Source organism: Mobula hypostoma, chromosome 13, assembly GCF_963921235.1.
Source record: "Mobula hypostoma chromosome 13, sMobHyp1.1, whole genome shotgun sequence".
NCBI lineage: Eukaryota > Metazoa > Chordata > Chondrichthyes > Myliobatiformes > Myliobatidae > Mobula > Mobula hypostoma.
Window position 1 is genome coordinate 45,256,607 of NC_086109.1, and position 24,958 is coordinate 45,281,564.

The 24,958-nt window shown below is 41.5% G+C and overlaps 1 protein-coding gene across 1 annotated transcript in view; it reads right to left on the bottom strand.

Moving 5' to 3' along the window:
• def6a (DEF6 guanine nucleotide exchange factor a) overlaps positions 1-24,958 on the bottom strand; it is a 182,492-nt gene that overhangs the window by 83,395 nt on the left and 74,139 nt on the right. The window contains exon 3 of the mRNA XM_063065608.1: positions 16,764-16,949. Within this exon, the coding sequence (XP_062921678.1) occupies positions 16,764-16,949 (186 nt within the window). The remainder of the gene's footprint in view (positions 1-16,763; positions 16,950-24,958) is intronic.

A 24,958-nucleotide genomic window follows, 5' to 3' on the forward strand; every position in this document is an offset into this window, starting at 1 on the left:
TGAAAGCAGAACAATTTGTAGGTGCTCGGTGAAGCGGTCTCCCAATCTACGTCAGGTCTCACCGATATACAGAAGGCCACACCAGGAGCATCAAACATAGTAAATGATCCAAACAGACTCCCAGGTGAAGTGTACCCTCACCTGGAAGGACCGTTTGGGGCCCTGAATGGTGGTGCCGGAGGTGGTGTAGGGGCAGGAATAGCACTTGTACCGTTTGTAAGGATAAGTGTCAGGAGGGAGATCAGTGGGGAGGATAATGGTACAAGGGAGTCACGTAGGGAGCGATCCCTGTGGAAAGCAGAAAGAGGGGGGAGAGAAAGATATGCTTGGTGGTGGGATCCCATTGGAGTTGGCACAAGTTTCACAGAATTATGTGCTGGATGTGGAGGCTGGTGGGGTAGTGAGTGAGGACAAGGGGAACCCTATCCCTGGTACAGTGGCGGAAGGATGGGGTAAGAGCAGACGTATGTGAAGTGGAAGAGATGTGGTTGAGGGCAATGTTGATGGTGGAGGGAGGGAAGCCCCTTTCCTTGGAGGAGGAGGACATCTCCTTCATTCTAGAATGAAAAGCCTCATCCTGACAATGTAAGACCCGATATAGGTGTGGCCTCCTGTATATCAGCCAGACCCAATGTAGCTTGGGAGACTTTCAGCAAGCATCTGTGCTCCATCCGCCAGAACAAGTGGGATCTCCCAGTGGCCGCCCATTTTAATTCCACTTCCCATTTCCATTCCGATATGTCCACCCATGGCCTCCTCCACTGTCATGATGAAGCCACGTTTAGGTTGGAAGAACATTTGGGAATGGAACAATACCTTATATTCCAACCTGATGGCATGAACATTGATTTCTCAAACTTCTGGGAATGCCCCCCCACCTCTTTATTTCCCACCCCCTTTTCCCTCTCTCACCTCATCTCCTTGCCCGCCCATCACCCTCCTCTGGTGCTCCTCCCCTCTTTCTTTCTTCCATGGCCTTCTGTCTCTTTCACCAATCAACTTCCCAGCTCTTTACTTCATCCCTATCCCTTCAGGTTTCACCCGTCATCTTATGTTTCTCTCTCCCTTCCCCCACCTTTTAAATCTACTCCTCAGCTTCTTTTCTCCAGTCCTGCTGAAGGGTCGCGGCCCAAATCGTCGACTGTACTTTTTTCCATAGAAGCTGCCTGCTGAGTTCCTCCAGCATTTTGTGTGTGTTGCTCAGATTTCCAGCATCTGCAGATTTTTTCTTGTTTGTGATGTCAACCTACCAGATTGTTAGGTTTATATATCATTTAGTAGATCCAGTGTCAGTGCTTTCATTTTGTGAAATCAGTTTTTAATAATTCATCCAAATGCCTCTTCTTTCCCTTCAGGGCAGTCAAAAAGAATAGTAAATGCTTGTATCAATGTGATCAGCTTGCTGATTCACCTGTTCACATAGTAGTCACCTAACCTACTAATTTGCCTGTAATTCAACAAATTAATCTTCAATTCATAAATTGTTTCAAGGTCTATAAACCTGCTTAATAACTTAGTTTTGAAATTTATTTTTATTTACAGACTCAACATGGAAACAGACCGCTCTGGCCCAGTTGCACACACGTGACTAATTAACCCTTACTAACCAATCAGAAAGTTGAAAGTCCTATGTTCAAAATTTGCACTTCATGAAATAGTTGGTGGTTGTAAAGCAATATGGGGGATTCTGCAAAAGGAAATGGCATTTATATCAATGCATGCTTGTCCTTTCATACAACAGAGAAGGCCAAGCAATGCCAACTCAAACTGGTTGATGTTAACTCACCAAAACCACAGCTCAACATGACAGCATTAGAAGATACATTTTTATAAACACCAGTTTAACGGGAAAAAAAACAGAATTATTCTGAATCAAGTGTGGTCCACAGATTTACTTACTTTCTTACAAATCTTACAAGTTAGTCCTGGATGTTTCATGAACAAAAAAGTGCATCAATGTAGGAACCTGACCCTGGTAGGTTGACACATGAAACAAAAGCAGCAGCGGACACTCACTCCTTCATGCCTGCTCCATTATTTCAGTAAGGTTATGTCTGAATTTTGCCTCAGTGCTAGATTCCTGCACTATCCCAGAAATGCCTTGATGCCTTTAAAATCTACTGACCTCTGTCCTGAATGTATTCAGGGACCTGGACCAGAGGATGGTGGCTGGTCATCCCAGTGCTGTCATAGACAGACAGACAGACAGACAGACAATCTCTTCTCCCTGAGATTTGGGCACCACGAATACCCCAGTGCCGTCATGCAGACCATCTCTTCTCCCCGAGATTTGGGCACCACGAACAACCAAAGCAATTTTTTGGGGATGAAAATGTGCCACTTAAGGTCGAGGTAACCAAGGAAGAAAACGTAACTGCTCAGGGCTTTGGATTTGGGGTCCAGTTGGCAATCAAGAGTGTGGCCAGTTTGGGGACCATGGAAATTTGAGTGGAGGTTGTGAAAGAGTCAATGATCCAAGGGAGAAAGGGAGTGTAGATTTGTCCTTTTAACAAGCCTCAGTGGTCAATGGGTCAAATGACGTGTGTGCTTATGAGGGAGGAGGGCAGAATGTAGGGAGAATCACTGGATGATTGAAGTTGAGAGCTTTTATTTACTTGCTATTTATTTATTCAGATACTTCCAGCCCTTCAAGCCATGCTGCCTAACAATCCCCTGATTTCATCATGGGACAATCTACAATGACCAATTAACTTACCAATGGGTACATCTTTGGACTGTGGGAGGAAACCAGAGCTTCAGATGGGAACCCACACTGTCATGGGGAGAATGTATAAACTCCTTAAGGACAGTAGTGGGAATTGAACCTGAGTTGTCTGTACTGTAAAGCGGTGCGTTAACCACTACACTACCTTGCCACCCCAAGCGGGATTTTATTATGGGGCAAGCAGGGTTTCATTAAGGACAGCTGGGATTTTGTTATGCGGATCGATAGTAAAGGTGGAAATGTTGTGATGGATATTCACTTTTTGGCCTCTCTCTTTCTTGGTTGTTTGATAATCTTGTTTTCTAAACACAGCATCTGTCACTTGTAAGATCACAAACAGATGTAAGTAAACTTCTAGCTAACAACTGCTTGACTTCTGGTCATAAAGGGAAGTCTGTCTTCGGTTCTTGAAATGTAAATGGCAAGCATCAGTCCCCTAGAGGATAAAACAAGTATTGTCTAAAGACCAGCTTTGCAAACAAGCTTTGTGGATAGCAGACGTTCTGTCTGGGAGAAGGAAGGTTTAGCTCACTACACCTACTTTATTATAGTTCAAGATGTAGTAGAAGACAATGGGTTGTTTAATTCGGGTTGTTTCAAACAGACAAGCTGACTCTTTAAGTGGCTTGGTTCAAGGAAGCTTGCAGATGGATAATATTATTTAGCATATCAGTAACTTCGATAAGTTTACAATTGGAAGGTTTTCTGTGCTAAAGGGAGTTAGTTTCACAGCTTTACAGCATTAATGGTAATTCTTCAGCCACCTTCATCTCCAAAATGCTTTCAGACTGTTTGTGCTGAAAGGAGATCTAAGGAAATTTCATAAGCATGTCAAGTCCCCAAGAAAAAGGTACAAATGCAGAGAGCAGTTCAGGCTTCTCAGGAATGGCTGAAGAACATCAATAAGAATGATAGGAAGGCTGAGTGAATAGAATGCATTCCTCTAATTTTGCTTTCTGTGACGGATGACTTGGTCGTCTGCATCATGGTATGTCCTTTTAGCTTATAGAAATTGTATGTGTTTTGGAAATTGTTTGATCTCTGTTCCCACTAAGCCGCACAGTAACTGGAACGCTCCCACGCACACAGCCTTCGCTACTGCGCAGCTGGAATTTTCTTTTATATATTGTTTTGTTAAAGGGCCACACAGTAAAAATTCAGCCATGTAAAAATTTTCTGCTCAGAGCAATGATTGGTCCACGCAGCTATAGAGAGAAAGTTGCTTTTGAGATTAAGAAATGCAGGGTGTTTGCAAATGGGAAATAAAAGTTTAAGTCAGAAATCTTTGTGAGTTTTAAATGTGTTTCAAGAATGCGTGGATTTAAACATATATCACTGTAAATAGATGAATTTTGATTTAAAATACTTTGTTAGGTAAAAGGATTTTCTCTTTGGTAGGGAGGAGGGACCCACGGCTGCAGAGAATAAATAGGGAAGTAAACTAGGCTTTGAAAACTGGGAAGATAATACTCCTAACTACCTTTAGTGAGAGTCTTCATGGCTATTTATATCCAATAGGGCTTAAGATCTTTGAGTTTAGAAGCTTTGTGGTCAGCAAACCCAATACAATCACAATGCAAGGTTTAAATTGGTTTATTATAATCACATAAACCAAGGTGCAGTGAAAAAAACTTGTCTTGCATTCATATGGATGAATTCATTTCAACTATGCATTAGGATTGCAGACCAAAGTGTTACAGCTACAGACACAGCACAGTGCAGGTAGACAATAAAGGTACAGGTCATAACAATGTAGAGATTGGGAGGTGGAGAGTCCAGCCTTTCATACAAGGGAACCATTCAGCAGGACAGAAGCTGGCATGGAGTCAGAGAGCACTACAGCACAGAAACAGGCTCTTTGGCCCATCTAGTCCATGCTGAACAGTTATTCCACCCAGTCCCGTTGACCTGTACCCAGACAATAATCCGCCATACCCCTCCCATCCAAACTTCTGTTAAATGCTGCAATCGAACCCATGTTCCCCATGTCCATTTACAGCTAGTTCTACGCTCAAACCACCGAGTAAAACCAGAATCAGATTTAATATCATTGGCATGCATCATGAAATTTGTTAACTTTACAGCAGTAGTGCCATGTAATACATCATAAATAGAGGAAAAAACCTGAGTTATATTAAGTATATTCACGTCTATTAAATATGAAGTTAAAATAAGTCGCACAAAATAACAAATAAAAAATTAGTGAGGTAGTGATCATGGGTTCACTGTCCATTTAGAAATCGGATGACAGAGGGGAAGAAGCTGTTCCTGAATCGCTGAGTGTGTGCCTTCTGGCTTCTGTACTTCCTTCCCGATAGTAACAGTATGAAGAAAGCTTGTCCTGGGTGGTGAGGATCTTTAATGACGGACGTCATCTTCCTAAGGCACCGTTCCTTAAAGATGTACAGAAGCACCTCGGGTTTCCCTTAAATAGTGTCCTTGAGTATGGTGGTACAGAATTTCAGGCTTTTGTATCTTCTTAGCAATAGGAGTTGGTGGGGGGTTTGAGGGGAGAGAGAGAAGAAAGAATGACTTAGGTGGGTGGGGCCTTCACTACACTGGCTGCTTTACCGAGTCAGTGAGAAGTACAGGCAGATTCCATGGAGGAGAGATCAACTTCCATGACGTGCTGAGCTGTGTCCACAACTCTCTGCAGTTCCTTGCAGTCACAGTCAGAGCAGTTACCATACCAAGCAGTGTTGCATCTAGATAGAATGCTTTCTATGGTGTATTAATAGAAACTGGTGAGGGTCAAAATTTCTTTAGCCTCCTGAGGAAGTAGGGGTGCTTCCGAACTTTCCTGGCTGTGGCAATAACATGGTTGGACCAGGAAAGACTACTGGTGATGTTACTCTTAGGAACCTGAAGCTCTCAACCCTTGACTACAACCCTTTGCTCCCCGCGCGCCCCCCCCCCATCCTCAAGTCAATGACCAGCTCTTTTGGTTTGCTGACACTAATGGACAAGCTGTTGTCATGACACCATGTCACTGAGCTCTCATCTCCTTCCTGCGCTCCAACTCATGGTTATTTGAGATATGGCCCACTACAGTGGTGTCATCTGCAAGCTGGAGTTAGCGTAGAATCTGGCCACACAGTCACGTGCATAGGGAGTAGAGTAGGGGATTTGGTACACAGACTCATGGGGGACCAGTGTTGAGGACCATCAGGGCAGAGGTGATGTTGCCTACTGTAGTCTGTTGGTCAGGAAGTTCAGGGTCCAGATGCAAAAGAGGTGTTGAGTCCCATGTCCAGAAAGTTGGAGAGGAGTTTGCTTGGAACCATAACATTGAATTGGAGCTGGAGTCAATAAACAATGGTCTAATATAGGTGTCTTTACTGTCCAGATGCTCTGAAAGTGAGTCCAGGGCCAGAGAGATGACATAGGTAAATTACAGTGTCCAGGAGGCTAATGTTTGATACATGCTGTGACCAGCCTCTTTGTGGATGACAGAGCCATTAGCTGGTCATCATTAAGGCACATCACTTCTTTTTCTTTAGAACTGGGATGATAGTGGTCTTCTTACAACAGAAGGTACCAACAGATTGAAGCAGGGAGAAGCTCCAACGCCTGCAAATATTCCTGCCAGCTGACCTGCGAAGAATCCAAGGACACGGCCAGGGACATCATCCAGGTCAGATGCTTTCTATGGGGTGACTCCCTGGAAAACTGATCTTACGCCCGCATCAGTAAGTGTGGATTTAGGTGCACTGGAGGCCATCAGGGTGAGGGTGGCATTCCAAACCCTTCTGTGCAAAATGTGCACAGAATGCATTCAACTCGTTGGGAAGGGATTCACTGTTGGCAGTGATACTGCCCGCCGTAGTTCTGAAGCCCGTCATACCACGCAAGCTCTGCCACCGCCGAAGGCTGGTCTGGGGCTCAGTTTTGGACTGGTATTATCTCTTGGCAGAGTTCATGTCTCAATTTCTTATACAGGTCAGGATCACCTGATGTAGTGGAATCCCAGTCCAGTGTTGCACAGCAAAGATTCAATTGTCTAAAGAATGGTCAACAATAGTTGTTAGGCAGACTCATGCTGGTAACCGCAAGCTAAATTTCAAAACAGTTGCAATAGTCATTGAAATTATATTTCACTCCATGGTAAGCACCCTTTCAAACTCCAAAGTTTGAAAACAAACCACATGACCCAAGTTCCAGGTCAGAATGTCTGCAGAACAAGTTACCTTAAAGAAGACAAGGTCGCTGGTTTTCTGATTACTGATCTGACCATTTTGTTATTGCAAAGCAATTTCACATTATGAACATAAAAACTTGCTTGGCTGATTGTACAATCATACAGATGGTAAACTGTCAGCATTCTCATCCTTACAATCAACTGCAACCACAAGAATACGAAGACACACAGGTAAATATGGAAATCCAGCACCTGTTACAAGTGATTCCCTGGTCCTTTAGTGAGTGCTTTGCTCTGTGAGCCTCCTTAGAAATGTGGTGAGAGTGGAGCATTTGCAGTTTTAAAGCACAGCCAATATGGAAACTAAGACAGATCATGCGATAAGGAGCATGAGTGCGGAGCATTAGCAAGATATTTTAAAGAAACAGGGTGAAAAAGGGCCACAAACATGATAATGGGAACTGATTTATCTGAAGCTGGAAAATTCATGAGCAATTCTGAATGCTGGTAACGTGCCTAGAATGAAGATGAGATGCATGTACATTGGTACTCACTGTGCAGTGGAACAGGTCAGAATGGGAGTGGGACCGAAAATTAAAGTGGGGTGCAATAAGCAGCTCATCGTTATCCTTATGGACTGAGGATCAGAGGATGTATAGTCAAGGTAGCTATGAGTGTCTTTGGCTTTGTAAAAGACATTAGCAGATCAAAGTGATCCCGAAAGGGAAGTGCCAGAGGTGCATTAATTATTCTCAGTATTAAATAGCTTGAAAATGTTACACATTATGCATGAACACTTGAGTGCATTTTTAATGTGTGCCTGCTTGGGTCAGCTGGTGATGTAGTGGCATCAGGGCTGGACTTCAAGGTAGATGGTCCCATTCGAATCCAGCCGGGTCCCAACCTGGGCAACAGTATCTGTGTGGAAGAAAGGCCTGGCAATCTACTTCTGTATCTTGCCCCAAAACCTCATGGACAACTACGCAATCCATCGGGTCACCATGAGTTGACAGCACCCAACAACAACATGGCTGCTTTGTAAATTCTCTGGTGCTCTAAAAGAACTCATTTTGTATATGCATGATTATAATTTCTTCATGTATTTCAAAATAGTTTTTTCTAGAATATAAAACTAAGACATTACACAAAATGCTGGAGGAACTCAGCAAGCCTGGCTTTCTGAAAAACAGTACAATCGAAGTATTTTTTAAAAACAGTCGAACATGAACCACTCTTTTCCATAGATGCTACCTGGCCTGCTGAGTTTCTCCAACATTGTGTGTGTGCGTTGCTTGGATTTCCAGCATCTGCAGATTTTCTCTTGTTTGTGACATTATTTAAGAGCTTTACAGAACATTGGTTAGGCCACATCTGAAGAATTAAATGGAATTTTGTTCACCACACCATATGAAGGACACGATAGCACTGACAGAAGATTTATCAGGATACTGTGTGGGTCAGAGCATTCATAGCGTTGGATTTGGGTGTAGCATTGTTATTTTTCTTGGCATTTAACTTTTCCTGCTTGTTCGTATTTTTTATTATGATCACCTATATGCATGTAATTGTTCAGTGAATCTTCCAGCACCTCTGCATTTTTCTAGAAAGTGAACATATTGGTTAAGTGTCATCAACAGAGTTGATGTTATCTATAGTCTGGTATGAGAAGGCCACAGTACTTTTAGTCTTTCTCGGATGTCATTCTTAGTCTTTTTCTCCTTCTTGTAACACTTGATAAAACAATTGTACACAAAGTTTTATGCCTCATTCTTGACTTCCAAAGAACCTTTGAATCACAAAAGCATCAGGATCCAGTGGGGAGATGGGGTTTGCTTCAGCCGGAGTAGAGGACTCTGAAGGGTAACCTGACAAAGACACAAAATTATGAGGGGGATAGATGGTCATTTTTCCCCCATGGCAGGTGTGTTAAAGACAAGGCAGCACAGTTTTAAGATGAGATGCAGGAGCTTTAGGGTTGATCTGAGGGCAAACTCTTTTCACACAGTGGGTAACTGGAGTCTAGGATCTACTGCCTGAAGAGATGGGGTGGAAGCAGGTACGGTCATATCAACAAAGTATTGACACAATTAGTTGAATCATCAAGGCAGAGAAGACTATGACGCGATGCAGGTAAATGGACGCATTGTGAGTCAGTACAATGATGGCATTGGAATGGTAGCCTGTAAGGGCGGTTTCTGTGCTGTTCGACTCTTGGAGAGTTTATGACATTTCAGCTTCTATATTTTATCTTAAGTGCGTGCTCCAATTTTAATGTCGATTTTGCTAAAAAGTGAAAAGTACAGTGGATTCCAGTTCATTGGGACACATTGAAACCAATACATTTTGGCCCAATTTAACAGCTGCCCCAATTAGCCGAAGTTTCATGGAAATAGTTTAAAAAAGTATTTAAAAAAAGAAACTACCATTTAATTGGTAACAATTTATACATTTAAAGTAGGTACAAAACTACCAGCTTAGTTGTCCATGGTATCCAACGATGACAAGAAACCTGTGTGGGAGAGTTTTTAAAAGCGGAAAATCCATTGCTCTGGGCAGTTCTACTCTCTCAATCTCAGAAGTCTGGGTCCAGTGGTACGGGCAGACATGACAACTGGGGTCTTCCACGATTGTAGTAGATGACCATGACTACTTCTGTGCCTTGTCATGCCTTGATCTCCATGGAGTGTTGTAGATCCTCCTTCCTGGCCATTGGATCTCATCCGCCTAGTCCACCAGAGCTGACTTCACATGTCAGGACAGGCATGCCCCTATCTCACCGGGGTACGAGACCTGCTGGCAACCATCATCTGGTTTAGTCTACCTGTTGAAATGGTGCATCAGGGTGTGGCGGGTGTCGCATGCAAACAGCAACTTGGAGTCATGGGTGAGGGCCAAAGGCAACATTCAAGATGATTGCCAATAACTTCAAATTCTTTGTAGTTCCCAACTTGAAATAGTGAAATTGTTTAATTTTAACCCCCATTTCTGGCATTTCCAAGCCTGGAAGTTTGAAAATGCAGTGAGCAAAAATTCTAAATTGCCTTGCTACTTCTTATTTCTCACCAACTATCAGTGACAAACTTCACAGCTTTTTGAACACAAACACACACAAATGATGCCATTTGAAAACATTTAGTTCCAAGCACTGTGTAATGTCTAACGGTCACAACATGTGCACGCGACCACCGCTAGCTAGAAACTGTTCAGCAAAAGTCTCCTGTCCCAATTAAACGGCATAGTGTCCCAAGTAAAGGAAGGGAACCCCAGCTATTTTCTCAATTAGCTTTTGTTCTTTAAGAGTTGTTCCCAAGTAAGCACCTGCTGCAATTAATTGACGGCCCAATTAATCTAATCCACTGAATTAGATAAATGTTGCATGCACACTGTGAAAACTAGTCAATACTAATGGCTCTGTAGCCTGTTTCACCAACTCACTCTTGCTCAACACCACACAGCCTTCGGTCTGACACCTGACAGGAATCATTATCGAAGACAAGGAACTCGCTGGCGGCAACTGCTAACGTTTTCTGGCAGCTCAAGGCAAGCTACAAGGATTCGGGTCAATGTTTTTTTAAAAAAGTATGGTGCTTTCGTTCTTAAAGCTATACACTCTTATTAACTGTGAGTAGCAAAACAGAAACTTTTAAAATCCGCACAATAAAAAATTGATTAGAGACCTTGTAGTTAAGTGTGTAGTGTTTCAAACCAACAAAGCAAATTTGCAAAATTCCTTAATAAGCAATTGATATAATTTACCTCTCAAAACAAATCAACAGAAACTGGGGCTGTGGGGAGGGCACTCCCTGTCAATAGCTGGAGAAGAGCCTAGTCAGTCATCGGGTGAGGGGTGCTATTGGGGTTCTGTTCTTAGTGCAGGTGTAGCCCAGCCCCAGTTCCTCCAGCTTGGGAATCACCTGAGCTGTCCTCAGGTTAACCTGTCGATCCAAAAGGAAGGGGGTCAGCTGGATCACAATGTACAAGTCCCTGGACAATGGGGGCAAAGACTAACCCAATGTCACCCTCACCCTGATGACCACCCTCACGTGCAGCTATATCAGGCTGTGCTCGGAACCTGAAAAGATGGGCAACAAGGGTCACTACATGTCGAGCTTCTGTCTGGCCCCGGTTGCTGAGGATGGGCTTGAACAACACCCCAGTCAGATGGACTTTGCCACACCACCTGTTCTTCGTGGAAAACTTCTTCCAGACCAATACCTGTGACCACAAGTCCATCAGGGAGTGGTCAGCAAAGTATGTCCTCCAGGCACTGCAAAAGCCTCATCACCAAGCAGCTAGATCTTGCCTGGTGAGAGGGCCCTCCCAGTCACATCCTTCCTGCATGCCACAGTGCACTGCCCATGGGATGACTTTAGCAAGGAAGAGACAGTAGCTCACCTCTTTGTGGACTGTGGGTTTGCGAAGAGGGTGTGGGGAAAGATGCAGGGTCCTGTGTCATGGTTCACCCTGAGCAGTTGCGTGACACAGCACTCTCTGATCTACAGGTTGTTTCCAGACACACACACACACACACACACAGTCGGACATCAAGTGCTGCAGAAGGATCAGTTCTGTGAGAGACGCCCTTTCATCTGCCCGAAACTTGTTCATCTGCCAGCACGTTGAGATGTCCATGGAGGAATGTTACCAAATGGCAAATTCTGGGGTACAGGACTACATGCTGAGGGGTGCACTGAAGCTTGATGCAGCCATCGCAAAGGATCAGTGGGAAGGCCCACAGTGTAGGGTTCTTCTGCTGAAGTGGAATAGGCTGGGTTGGCGAAGGAAGCCCCTCAGTTATCATAGTGGCTACCACCCCAGGGGGGCTACAAGAGAGACAGCAGTTCTAGCAATGTATATGAATGTAATACAACAGCATAGAAACTTTTTGACTGTGAATATAACGAAAAGGCATCAAACAGTTCATTCTTGTACATGTGCTTTATTATGAATACAGTTAATTTTGTTTAAAAAAAATAAATTTAGACTTTAAATAGCTTTAAAGAAATAAAGTGCAAAGACAGGCCGGTCTGAATCACTGAGACTGGAATGAGCCTGGCCCTGCAGTGGAGCTAACAGTGCCCCACCCATCCTGTACGGTGGTTCCACTCCAATACTGAAGAGATGTTGCACCATCATCAATACCACACAGCCCTGTTCAGCAGTGTCTGCACTGAACCTGGACCAGTCCATATGATCATGACTCATATGTCCGGAAGCAAAACATCAAATGTGCAGAAGTTTCTGCTGGGTGGCAAACTGAAGAAGGATTTTTCACAGTCCATACAGGACAACAGCATTAAAGGCCATCATGGAGATTGTACAAAGCTACTCAAAGAAATGTAGGCAGCAGTACAAGCTTAGTGTTATTGTCAGTGTATTCACTGAAGCACAAACACTGATGAGACTTACACTTATCAGCCACAAAACAAAGGTCTCCTCCCCTTACCACACAATACTGCCTTTCTGACATTGAAAGTCCAAGACACAAGACATGGAGCACTTCCCATATCTTGGGAGTCCAACTTGGGAATTGCAGCAAGTTACCAGGTGGACAGAGGAAAGGATTCAGGGAAAGTTTAAAACTTTCAACATCCCCATGTTCTCATGAGAGTCCCTGACCTAAAACTACTCAACACAGGAATGCAGCATTTGGAATAGCATTGAGAATCTAGAGCCTATGCAGTGGAGCACACAGAAATCCAGCATAAATTGTGGAAGGAGCTCACCTCCTCCAAAGCTACCCACTTACCCACCAGTCACCTCCTGCTGTGGCAAACTCTGTGGGTCCCAAAGAGGCCTCATGGGTGACCTCAGAAGCCACAGAATGAGAATGGAAGTAAGTGATCTTCAATCCTGATGGACTGCTTTAGAAGGCAGCTGAATACAATTTTTGTTTTGGTAAATATCTCTCGGCATTGGGCATGCAATCATTATTAAAATCATGACTCAAAATATCAAAATTCTTTACTTGCTGGTGATTATACTATTGATGTTCCATGAGGCCCATAATACAACTCCGCACCCAGTGTTATGTGGGAAGAGTTCAGCCACTCCTAAGTCTATGTAAACCCACACGTAGAATACTGCCCTGCTCACCTCCCCAGCACCTTCACTAACCTTGTATTGGTTGAATACCCCATATCCAAAATTACAAAATCCAAAGACCTCCAAAATCCAAACACAAACGTATTTTATTGAGCACTGACATGATGTCACAAATGGAAAATTCCCCATGACACTAGGAAGGTCCCTAGGCAAAGCACAGGTCTCTGTGTACCACAGACAGCTCTGAGAAGTGACCTCACATATGTAATGAACAGAAGTTAACAAAAAATAGAAAAACAAAGTGAAAAATGAAGATTGATCATGTATTGTCAAGTCAGAATGACCATATGCCACTTAACAGTATGTGTATCATGAAGCAAGCAACAATTTATTATGACAGACTGAAAACTGAAGGTAATTGTGAATACTCAGAAGACTGATTGCAGAAATCTAATAAAAGAAAAGGCATTAAGTTTTTAAAGCAAATGCTGGTCATGAAAATCTGACACCAGAACAAGCCTATAGTGCTGATTGTTGCTATACCTCACATAAAACCTTAAAAAAAATGTACAAATACAATGTACTATAACCTTTTAGTGAAAACATGGCATCGTAGATGAAGACTGAAAGTTTGCCATTGTTCAACAACTAAGTCAGGTATTCTCCCAATGCTGCTGTGATGATTTTGTTACTCTGCACACATTAAAATTTTATTACGTTAATGGTACATAATTTTTACTGTTAAGTACATATGTGAGATGAACAAATGAAAGACCAATAGTACATAAATTCAGAGTCAGAAATGATGGTAATCCTAAGCTATTTCATTATATATTCCAAAATCTGAAACTATCCAAAATCTAAAACACTTCCAGCTCCAAGCATTTCGGATCAGGGACACTCAACCTGCACTTTCATGTCAAGGCCATTCTTGAAATTAGTAAAATATATTGATAGTTACAATCAGTCTAGTGTACCCACTGCAGCAACATACTACTGACTACATGTAATCAATGACAGATCACTCCACCGGCTTCTGAAAATCTAAGTAGACTCTGGTTACTGGGATACCCTCAAACAACAACCTGGTACTTCAATCAAAATTATTCCAACAAATGACTTCCTTTCAAAACTAACTGATTCACCCTCAAAACTATCTAATCACAGAGGGTTAATGGTGCGAGGATTAGTTAGCAATTTGCAGCTCATAGTTCTGCAAGCTGAGGCAAGTAAAGTTCTAAGGCTTGTTGCTGGTCTGACATCACAGCAATCCATGCTAATAAACTGTACATCAAGTGAACAGTCGAAAATGTGAACAGGGCTGAATAATTGTTCAATATTACTGAAAGGTTGGAAATAAGACTTCAAATACAGTAAAGAGAGATCAGGATAAGATGATGAGTAAAGTTCCAGCTAATTTATTTCATTTTGATTTTTTTCTGCCCCTATTCTTGTCTCCAACGTTAATGGTAATGTGGTTTGTGTATCATGTACTCTCCTACCACAATGAATGCACTACGCTTTATCTACTGCACAGACTTGCATCTTAAAGCAACATATTTCCAACAACGCCAGTAAACCACAACTCTGAACGTTATGATCATCTTAAATATCATTCTTAAATACACTTGCACAATCCAGCACAACAATTGACCACAATCTCATCTTCCCTGCCCAGCTCATACCTGGTTTGAAGACGTACATGGAACATCTAATTCAGGGGATAGTTCCATAAAATTGATGCTGTTGTTATGAGATCTCCTGCTATCAGATTATCTTTAATCTGCATACCTTTACCACGCTCTCAAAGCTACTACTTATATCAGTCTCTCCTGGACTCCATTTTGTCAAAACGTTCTCACTATCCTGTCTATCCTTCTCTTTGATTTAAAATGTTTGATTTATGATTTTTCTTATGAAATGTCATTGATCTAAAACATTAATTTTGCTTTCCTCTTCACAAAAGCTAAGTAGTTCCAGCATTGTTTACTTTTAATTTGCTGTCAGTAATGCTTCCTTGTGATGTTTTTTCAGAGACATCCATTTTCCATTCCTATTAAAGGAGATGTACCAATAAACCCTCATCCTGTAGGAGCTTCTTGACCAGAGCAGCTGTCTTGGCCGGCTTGCTACCAGGTGCAACAGATTCTCAGAGATGTAGTTAGTAGTGTAGGTGATAGCCTACAGCTACTGACTTCAGGTGTTCTAGTGAGATAATGCACAGTCTTGTTTGGTGACTATTAGTGCACGTGGCGCCAAGTATCCCCAAGGCCAAAACCACCACAGGATTTTTTTTTTACTTCGGTGTTTCCACAAATATCCGCAGAAGGTTTGATTATATTTTTGCCTATTACCCAATTTCCAAAATATGCAAATTGAGGTATATTACCTCATTAATAGAAGTGGGAGCAGAAGAGAGGATGTAATTTATTTTACTTGTAGTGAGATTTGTTTCTTCCTTCCAAATAAATCATTTAGATTCTTGGATCTCCCAAAACCCCAACTAGGCCGCAAATCTCCTTGACTATAAATTCAATTTTCTCTCCTGCTATGTTCCATTGGCACCCTTAATGCAATATACATACATACACACACACACACACACATATATACATACACACATATATATACATACATATACACATACATATACATACACATACATATACACATATATATATATAGCTAAAATTAAGAGGAGTGGGCTCACTAAAGTCACTTCAGGTTTTGACACTTATCTTTTACTTTTAAAGACATTGTTCTCCATAAACTTCAATTTGTGATCTTCATTGTCCCTCTGTCTCTTCCTAGGTTCAATGCAATAACATTCTAACCAGTCTTACTCTCCCACAACTCTGCAATTTGATTTCCTTTCATACATTTACTCAGTTCCAGTTTGAACTAATGCTGACAACACATTCCACATCTTAACCGTTCCCTATGTTCTAAACCACTTAGGCAGATCTTCAGTATTCTTGTCTGCTCATGTCACGTTGCCAATTCCTGAACAAGTGTTTATAATTTAGGTTCCTTGCATTTTGTGTTTCACAATTTGTAATAAAATACATCTGAACCTGCACAATAACAACATACTTAATCAAACACTAATCAAGGACAGGGTATAATTTCAAAATATGTCAAAATAGTTATCAATACATCAATCAGCAATTACTTTTAATTCCAGTGTTACATTGTGAATTTATGAACTTACCTCCTAGAATTAGTTCCAGTGAAAAAAAAAATCCACAGAATTCCAGCTTAGCACATCTGAGTTTGATATTTTGATGGGAATCAATTGACCTCTTTAAAGAAAAGAACTGACAAGTAACCTCATATCTGGGCCTAATTCTCAAATAAAATGCAGAACCATGAAAAAATAGAAACATAGAAAACCTACAGCACAATACAGGCCCTTCGGCCCACAAAGCTGTTCAGCATACATTCAAAGCCAGTGATACCAGTATCCATTACAGCAAAATTAAAGTCCACCCTTCCCCTTATTAGCAACAGCAAATGTCACAAATGTAAAGGGTGTTTACATGGTACCAATGCTCTAGCTAACTATAGTGCCAGCATCTCAGTGCTGTGGGATACAACGCCCATCCTGGACCTCATCCAGAACGGAGACTCTACAGATAAATCAATTATGTGACCATACTAGAGAGAAAAATCATAACGAACAATAATCAATTTCTTGCTGACAATGACATTCTTATCATTGTAGAAGTGCCAGAAGACCAAATAATATTGCTCATATACCAAAGCAGCTGCAATTACAACCACAGAGTTTTAATTTAGTCAAAACCATTTCAAAGCATTCAAATCAATTTATGAACACATCTATAAAGTTCTCACCTCATCAGGAACCATCACCAGGGGATATTTGTCCTCTGACAGGAAGTTAAAAAGGCACCATAGCCTGAAGGCATCACGATCTGAAATTGTACAGTTTCCATTCTTGTCATGTTTGTAGTTCTTCTTTGCAGATAAGGTCCAGCAGAGTTCATCAAAGTTCTCTTTGACAAAGGCACCTTCCTCAACCTATAAAAGAGTGTTTGGTATTTAGCCAAGTGTATGATTAAACAAAGATATAAGCAGATGCTAATGATCAATGACATAATAAGTTAAATTAACTAAACTGATTAACTGAAACAGAAAGGCTTAGAAGGAATCAAAATGGGGGAACAACAACCAATCTAAAAGTGAGGGTGTAGCAAATGTGACAGTTTAACCTTCAAATCATCAATTCTTACACTATGGCAAGAGTGAGCATAGCATTTAATAACATCCCCTCAAAATTCATCAATAAGCTCTAAGACTTTGGCCACAATAACTCCTCATGAAATTGGATCCTTGATTTCTTCACTTGCAGACCCCAGTCAGTTCAGAATGGCAACATCTCCTCCATGACCTCCATTAGCACAGGTGCATCCTAAGGCGGTGTACGTAGCCCCCTGCTCTATTCACTTCACACTTATGACTGTGAGGCTAAGCACATCTCCAAAGCCAAATTCAAGATTGCTGATGACACCATTGACGTAGGCCGAATCAAAGGTGGTGAGGAATCAATATATTGAAAGTCTAGCTGAGTGGTATAGTAACAACAACCTCTTACTCAATGTCAGCAAGACCAAGGAGCTAATTATAGACTTCAGGAGAAGGAAATCAGAGGTCCATGAGCCAGTCCTCAGAAGATAAGAGGTGGAGAGGGTTAGCAACTTTAAATTTGTAGGTGTTATTATTTTGGAGGACCTGTCTTGAGCCCTTACGAAGTGCAATTATGAAGAAAGCATGGCAATGTCTCTGCTTACTTGGAGTTTGTGGATATTCAGCATGACATCTAAAATTCTGACAAATCTCTATAGATATGTAGACAAGAGTATATTGACTGGCTACATCACGGCCCGTATAGAAACACCAATGCCCCTGAATGGAAAATCCTACAAGTAGTGGATATGGTCCAGTCCATCACAGGTTACGCTTTCCTCACCACTGAGCACACCTGCATGAAATGTTGCCATAGGAAAGCAGCATCTGTCAGAGGGAATCCCACCAGGACATGCTCTCATCTCGCTGTTCCCATCAGGAAGGTGGTACAGGAGCCTCAGGACACACACCACTTGGTTCAGGAACAGTTATACCCCTCAACCATCATGTTTTTGAACCAAAGGGGATAACTTCACTCAACTATACTTGCCCCTTCATTGAAATATTCCCACAATCAATGGACTCACTTTCACGGAATCTTCACCTCATGTTCTCGATATTTATTGCTTATTTATTTATTATTATTGTTTCTTCTTTTGCATTCTGGTTGAACACCCCAGTTGGGCAGTCTTTCCTTTTTTCTGTTATAGTTATTATTCTATGGATTTATTGAGTATGCCTACAAGAAAATGAATCTCAGGGTTGTATATGTGGCATGTATGTACTTTGATAAAAAAAATTAAATTTGAACTTTGAACAAGGTGGTCATTCTGTATCAGCAAGGTCTCTCCCAAGTAGAAATTTCACGGCAGACGGGAGTTTCAAGACATGCTGTCCAAACTCTTCTGAAGAAGCACACAGAAACAAGCAAGATTGAGAACCAGAAATGCAGTGACTGGCCATGGAAACTGAGAGCAGCAAATGAGAGATACATCAAACTGATGTCCCTTCTAAATCAGAAGTCATCCAACACTGCTATCAGCTCTGAACTCTCTGAAACCACCGGAACTCAAGTACACCCCTCTACAGCCCAGAGAAGTCTTGTCATACATGATGGTTATGGAAGAGTTGCTGCCAAAACACCACTCCTCTGAAGTAGAAACAAAGCCAAGAGACTCGCCTACACACAAAAACAAGGACAGGAATGCTGAACAGCAGCAGCAAGTGCACTGGACTGACTAGCCAAAATTTGAAACCTTCGGATCAAACAGCAGGCAGTTTGTCAGTGGAAGAGCTGGAGAGTGCTACAAGAATGAGTATCTAGAGCCAACAGTGAGGCACAGCAGAAGTTCCCTGCAGGTCTGGGGCTGCATTTTTGCAAATGGAGTTGGTGATCTGGTCAGAATCCTCAATGCTGAGAAGTAGCAGGAGATTCTCATCCATCACACAACACCACCAGAGGTGTCTGGCCAGTCCCAATTTCATCCTTCAACAGGACAATGACCCCAAACACACAGCCAAGGTCATGGAACCATCTTCATCAAAAACAACAACAAAGAGTGAGTTCTGCAACAGATGGTATGGTCTCCACAGAGCCCTGATCTCAACATCAGAGGCTGTCTGGGATTACCTGGAGAGACAGAAACAAGCGAGCTGGCCAGAGTATGCAGAAGAACTGTGGCAAGTTCTCCAAACTACTTGGACCAACGTACCAGCTGATTTCCTTATAAAACTGCATGACAGCATACCCAAGAGAACTGATGCAGTTTTAAAGGCAGAGAGTGGTCACACCAAATACTGATACAGGTTTTTTACTGCTTTACTGTTCTTTATAGTCATTTTTTGATGTTTACAAACATTTCATTTCTTCTTCTTCATGTGCCTTGCGCATTACACGCTTGGGCGATCATGGTTCTCCATATCGAATGATCCCTCACAGCGTCAATGATATCTTGCACACTTAGATCTGTTAGTTCTTTCACAGTGTCCATATATTTTCTTCGTTGCCTTCCTCTACCGCGTTTCCCAGGCATACGGCAGTGTAATGTAAGGCATTCTATTTCTCCCTTTCTGACGACGTGCTCCAGGAATTTAAATTTCCTCTCAATTAATGTTCTAATTAAAGATCTCTTAGTATGGGCATGTTAGAGTACTGTCTCACTTTTCATTTCATTTGGGGTATTGAGGTTATATGTATATCAAATAAGCAGCCGAACCACACCGTAGGCCCAATCCAAGGTTCAAAGCAAATTTATTATCAAAGTATGTACAAGTTACGATATACTACCTTGAGATTAATTTTCTTGTGGGCATTTACAGGAAAAATACAGAAATACAACAGAATCTACAAAAAAAGCATATATAGTCAAAGTTGACAAACAACCAATGTGCAAAAGACAAACTGCAATCAGGAAATAAATAACACTAAGAATGAGTTGCAGAGGCCTTGAAAGTGGGCTGTAGGTCGAAGAATCAGTTGTTTGTCAATTATTCATACCATTGGAAAAAAAAAATCAGATGATCAGTCTAATATTCCCATTTTATCTGTTGTCAACCCATTCCCAATCAAAGAGTACCCACCAACAGTGATACCATTCATAACGGCAATGTTCCACCCTTGGGACTAGAGAGCTATGTGCCTATCACTGCTCAGTGATATTATTTCTAGACTCACAGATGACATACATTTCTAAATATCACTTTCTAGCTTAGTTTAAAAGTATTCTATATTTTGATCCCTTGTGCTTAAATTTCAGATTTGAAGTAACTTGCTTGGATTTTTAAAGGTGTTTCAAGGTTATTTTGTTTAACTAATTTAATATAATCAAACTACATGAAGTAAATTCAAATTACAGTTGAAATTACCATTATTGAACACAACTCTTTCTCAATAAGAAAACATATTAAGAACAGTAAATTTAAGACTAACAACAGATGATATAAATAAAGGTTTTCGGTTAATACAAACTTCCTCCTCTTCTCCACAACCAGGGGTACAGTGCTGCTGGAGCTCACCAGCGCACCACTCCGGCCCCTCTGTAAGAAAAAGTCAAAATAAACAAGCGGAGAATTTAACAGCAGCCACATATTAAATAGAGAATTTTACAGAAGCAGGGGTTTGGGGAGACAGGGTGGTGGCTGGTGGGGAAAATACCACCAATAACATTAGGATATTTTATCGTTTTTGGTGAACTCCTGGAGCTGTGACTGTTTTGTGAAATTCCTCATTGCTCGACCCGTTGTCCCAGCATACCCTGCTGTAGCCTTCCGCCATTTCACAGATTCTCAGTATCTCTCCAGCATTTGTTGTTTGAGCAACGTTCACCGAGAAAATAAAAATCTTAGATCTTTTGAAAAGTGGCATGTCGCTTGCTGAAGTGGGCCGTAAGGTCGGTAAGAACGAATCGAGCATTCGCACATTAAAGCAAAAAGAAGCTGAATTTCATGGAAGCATTAGTGCTACCCCTACAACGGCAAAAATGGTCTCTCTGGTTCATGATAAAGTGCTTGCAAAGACTGAGAAAGCATTAAGTGTGTGGCTAGAGGACATGTCACAGAAGCATATCCCTGTTGATGGCAAAATTATGCGTGAAAAAGCACTTAGCCTCTATGAGCACTACTGTGAGGAGGTTGAGGAGAACGAGAGGAGGGAGTTTAAGGCTAGTAAGGGATGGCTGGCTAGCTATGTAAAGTGCTACAGCCTCAAGGTTTAAAGATCACGGGAGAATTGACATGGCAGATATATCACGTATCCTATTATGGAGCCAATCGAAGTAGACACTTGCAGTCTCTCAGAAAAAAATTGTTGATCACAAACTATCAAAATCTCACACTGCCGCTCTAAGTGTTGAAAATATAGCTAGTGAAGATGCTCTTGGAAAATTATGTGATACCATGAATGCTTTGCATCTAAAGGCAACTTGTTCAATTTTTCGTCCTGCATATTATTTAGCTCAGAATGACAGACTGTACTCTGATCACTTTGGCTTATTGGAACTTCAAAAAGAAATGGTATTGACATTGGAACTGGACTGCATTCCCGCACTAGTGCTACAGATATAATTAATCACATAGCCATTAATATGAAAAAGGAAATTTGCCAGCATATCAAGCAGATAAATGGCAGATTTCCTGTTCTCATTGATGAATCAACAAGCCTGAGCATTAAGACCGCCCTAATAGTTTATTTGAAATGTGAAAGTGATAAGGAAGGGGATCCCCATTTTATGTTTTTAGATCTAATTGAACTGCCTGATCAGGAAGCTGCAACTATTGCTAAGCATCTATTGAACTGTCTCAATAACCATGGGTTTGATGACTCTTACTTGAAGCAGAACCTTGTAGCATTTGCTGGTGATGGGGCAAGCATAGTGCTTGGTGTCAAATTAGGTGTTGCTACAACTCTCAAGGAACATTACCCTGATGTGATTATTTGGCACTGTCTTAATCACAGATTAGAACTTGCAGTAGGTGATTCAGTGAGAGAAGTTCATGGAATAAATAATTTTCAATCATTTCTGGACAAATTGTACTCTGTTTACAGCAGATCACCTCTAAATCAAAAGGAACTGTCTGAATGTGCCTCTCAACTAGAACAACAAGTTTGCAAAATAGGCCGTGTTCTGGGCACCAGGTGGGTAGCTAGCTCATTTCGAACAGTTTCAGCAGTGTGACAAAATTATGAAGCACTGGGTTTTCATTTTGAAAAAGCAATGAAGGATGAAACAAGATCTGAGAATGACAGAAAAACCAGTGAAGGTCTGTTGAAAAGATTCTCTTCAGAAGAGTTTCTATTGGACTTAGCTCTAATGTATGACACATTGCATGAACTTGGTTTACTGTCAGTGATTACAGAAACTCACTACTATGATTGTTTGTGCAGACAAACTGATCCAACGGAGCATAAGATCACTGCATGGACTGAAAGAGCAACCTCGTACAAAAACTCTAGAAGCTCAAGAGGCAGTTGAAAAGGGGAAGTTTGGAGAAATTACCTCAACAAGCAACAACAAAATTGTCTCCGTTAATTATCTACAGTTTCTTACTAGTCTCATAAACAATTTACAGCACCGTATGTTCACGGCAACATCCTTTAAAGGTTCTCAAACTTCTAAACCTCAAAGTATGTATAAATCACTGTTAAATGAAATACCGCCTAATTATGGAGAAGCTGCAATATCATCTCTCTGTAAGGTTTAAGCTTCCTTCTTCTTCTGTAATAAATGCCTTCAGAGAATATGTGGAGGATCGTGGATGCCGCATCCCCCAAGATTTACGCCCATTACTGAGCTGTTCACAAGTTATTCCTGTTAGTACTGCTGAGTGTGAGAGAGCATTCAGTCACATGAACTTGATAATAACAACAACGCACTCAAGAATTCTCATAAATCATGTAACATCGCTTATGTTTGTTAAACTACATGGACCTTCTCTAGTTCAGTGGAATCCTGAGCCGTTTATCACATCATGGCTGTGGTACCACAGGTCAGCAGGTGACACCAGAACAAGAGTTGCTTCAGACCCCTGAACACATATTATGCCTGACCCTTTGTGGAAATTATTGTGAAACTTCTCATTGGTGGCATTTGGTAATTACTTTTAAATTGGTAAATACATGATTACCTTCTTTTTCTTTACTTGCTTGATAATTATATTTTATGATCATTAGTGAGTGCAACTGTGCAATACTTTGCCATATTATTAAATTAAGTATTGTATGTTTTATTGTACCAGTTATACACTGAAATGTAGTGATAGGCTATAATCTTGTTAATGTTTTACCTATCACTATCTTTCTGTGGAGCTCTGGAATTCGTATTTTTTTCATCTTGGTTTAGTGCTTGACATCATAAGAAGCCCTATTCAAATATACATATGCCACACCCAATTTGTGTACCTGCTCATTACATGAATGGAGTGGGGAGAGGGGAATAGGGGGGAGGGGAAGAGGGGGGAGGATGAGAATATAAATGAATATAGGAAATGGCAAGCATTTTGTCAGCTCCGGCACCTAAAAAATTAGCACTGCACCCCTGTTCACAACAGTCACCAGTTACTAAATGCAACCTGAATGAATGCAGAACGGGACAAAAAAAAACAGCCCAGCAACCAGTCTCTGACAAAACAATAGAAAAAGATTTTACAACGGGATAAACAGAGTTAAGTTCAAAGAAAAGCTTGACCAGGCTTAACACCTGGCCAGATATTGTCCTTGCAAGATCAAGTTGATACTACAAGACTATCTGATTAATATGGACTGCAAAGCAAAATGCATGGCATGGTTGAAAATTTGCAAGTCCTGTCTCAATCCTTGGATGGCGGTACGCCTCCACCAAAGAAGCTGCAAGGCACCCCTTCCCTCTGCTAGCCTCCAGGTCACCCTTGGGCAAGGTGTAGTACCTGCTTAGCCACCCACCCCGCCCCGCCCTGCCCGATCAGGGTCACATGAAGCCATGGGAGCAGGGAGCAGGTGGTGGATGGCCTTGCAAGCAGCTGGTCACAAGTCCTGGTTATGCGACCACTGACGCCCGGTAGATAATCCCTGAAGAGTACTGATAATGTTTGGGTCACCTGTCTTGTAAAGACCCTTGCCCAGAAGGTGGCAATGGCAAACCACTTCTGAAGAAAAGTTTGTCAAGTACAATCATGGTCATAGACCATGACTGCCCAGGTAATACGACACACCACATAATGACAATGACGATGATGGTCTCATAAAAAGTAATACTGAGGATCAATCATCATATCAGAAAGGAAGTAAATATGGATTCTTCTCCATGTCAGTGGACCAGCACATCAGGCTTTTCAGTACTGGACCAGACTTTATTGCACCAGCACATCAAAAGTTATTGGACATCAAGTTAGTCTCTACAATGCACGTTTAGCTTTTCACAACAATTTTCTGAAACTATTACCATAGCAGCAACAGAATGAAGCTATCAGTGACCAGACTTACCAGGGCAATCACCATTCATCGCCTTGAGAATGAAGAATTGAGAGAAGATGAGCGGGTGGATTTAAATCAGGACCAGAAAAGGGGAGAACATGAACAATACAGACCCTTTGGCCCACGATGTTGTGCAGACCTTCTAAACTAATCCAAATTCAATCCAAGCCTTTCGTCCCATACAGCCCTCCTATTTTTCTATCAATGCACCTACGGGATATCTGAAGTATGAGACTCCATGCTCATTGTATGATACCCAAGGGGGCAAGTAGTTTGCTCTAATAAGAATTGACTTATGATGTGAGTTTAATGTGTACCTGATATGCAATTACAAGAACTTCATTACAATCAAAGCAATCTGCTTTTGAGGAGAGAGGCTAAACAGACTTAATAAAGGTGCTTAAAATAGCAAACAGTAAAGATAAAGAGAGACTGCATCTAATGGCTCAAGGCCTGG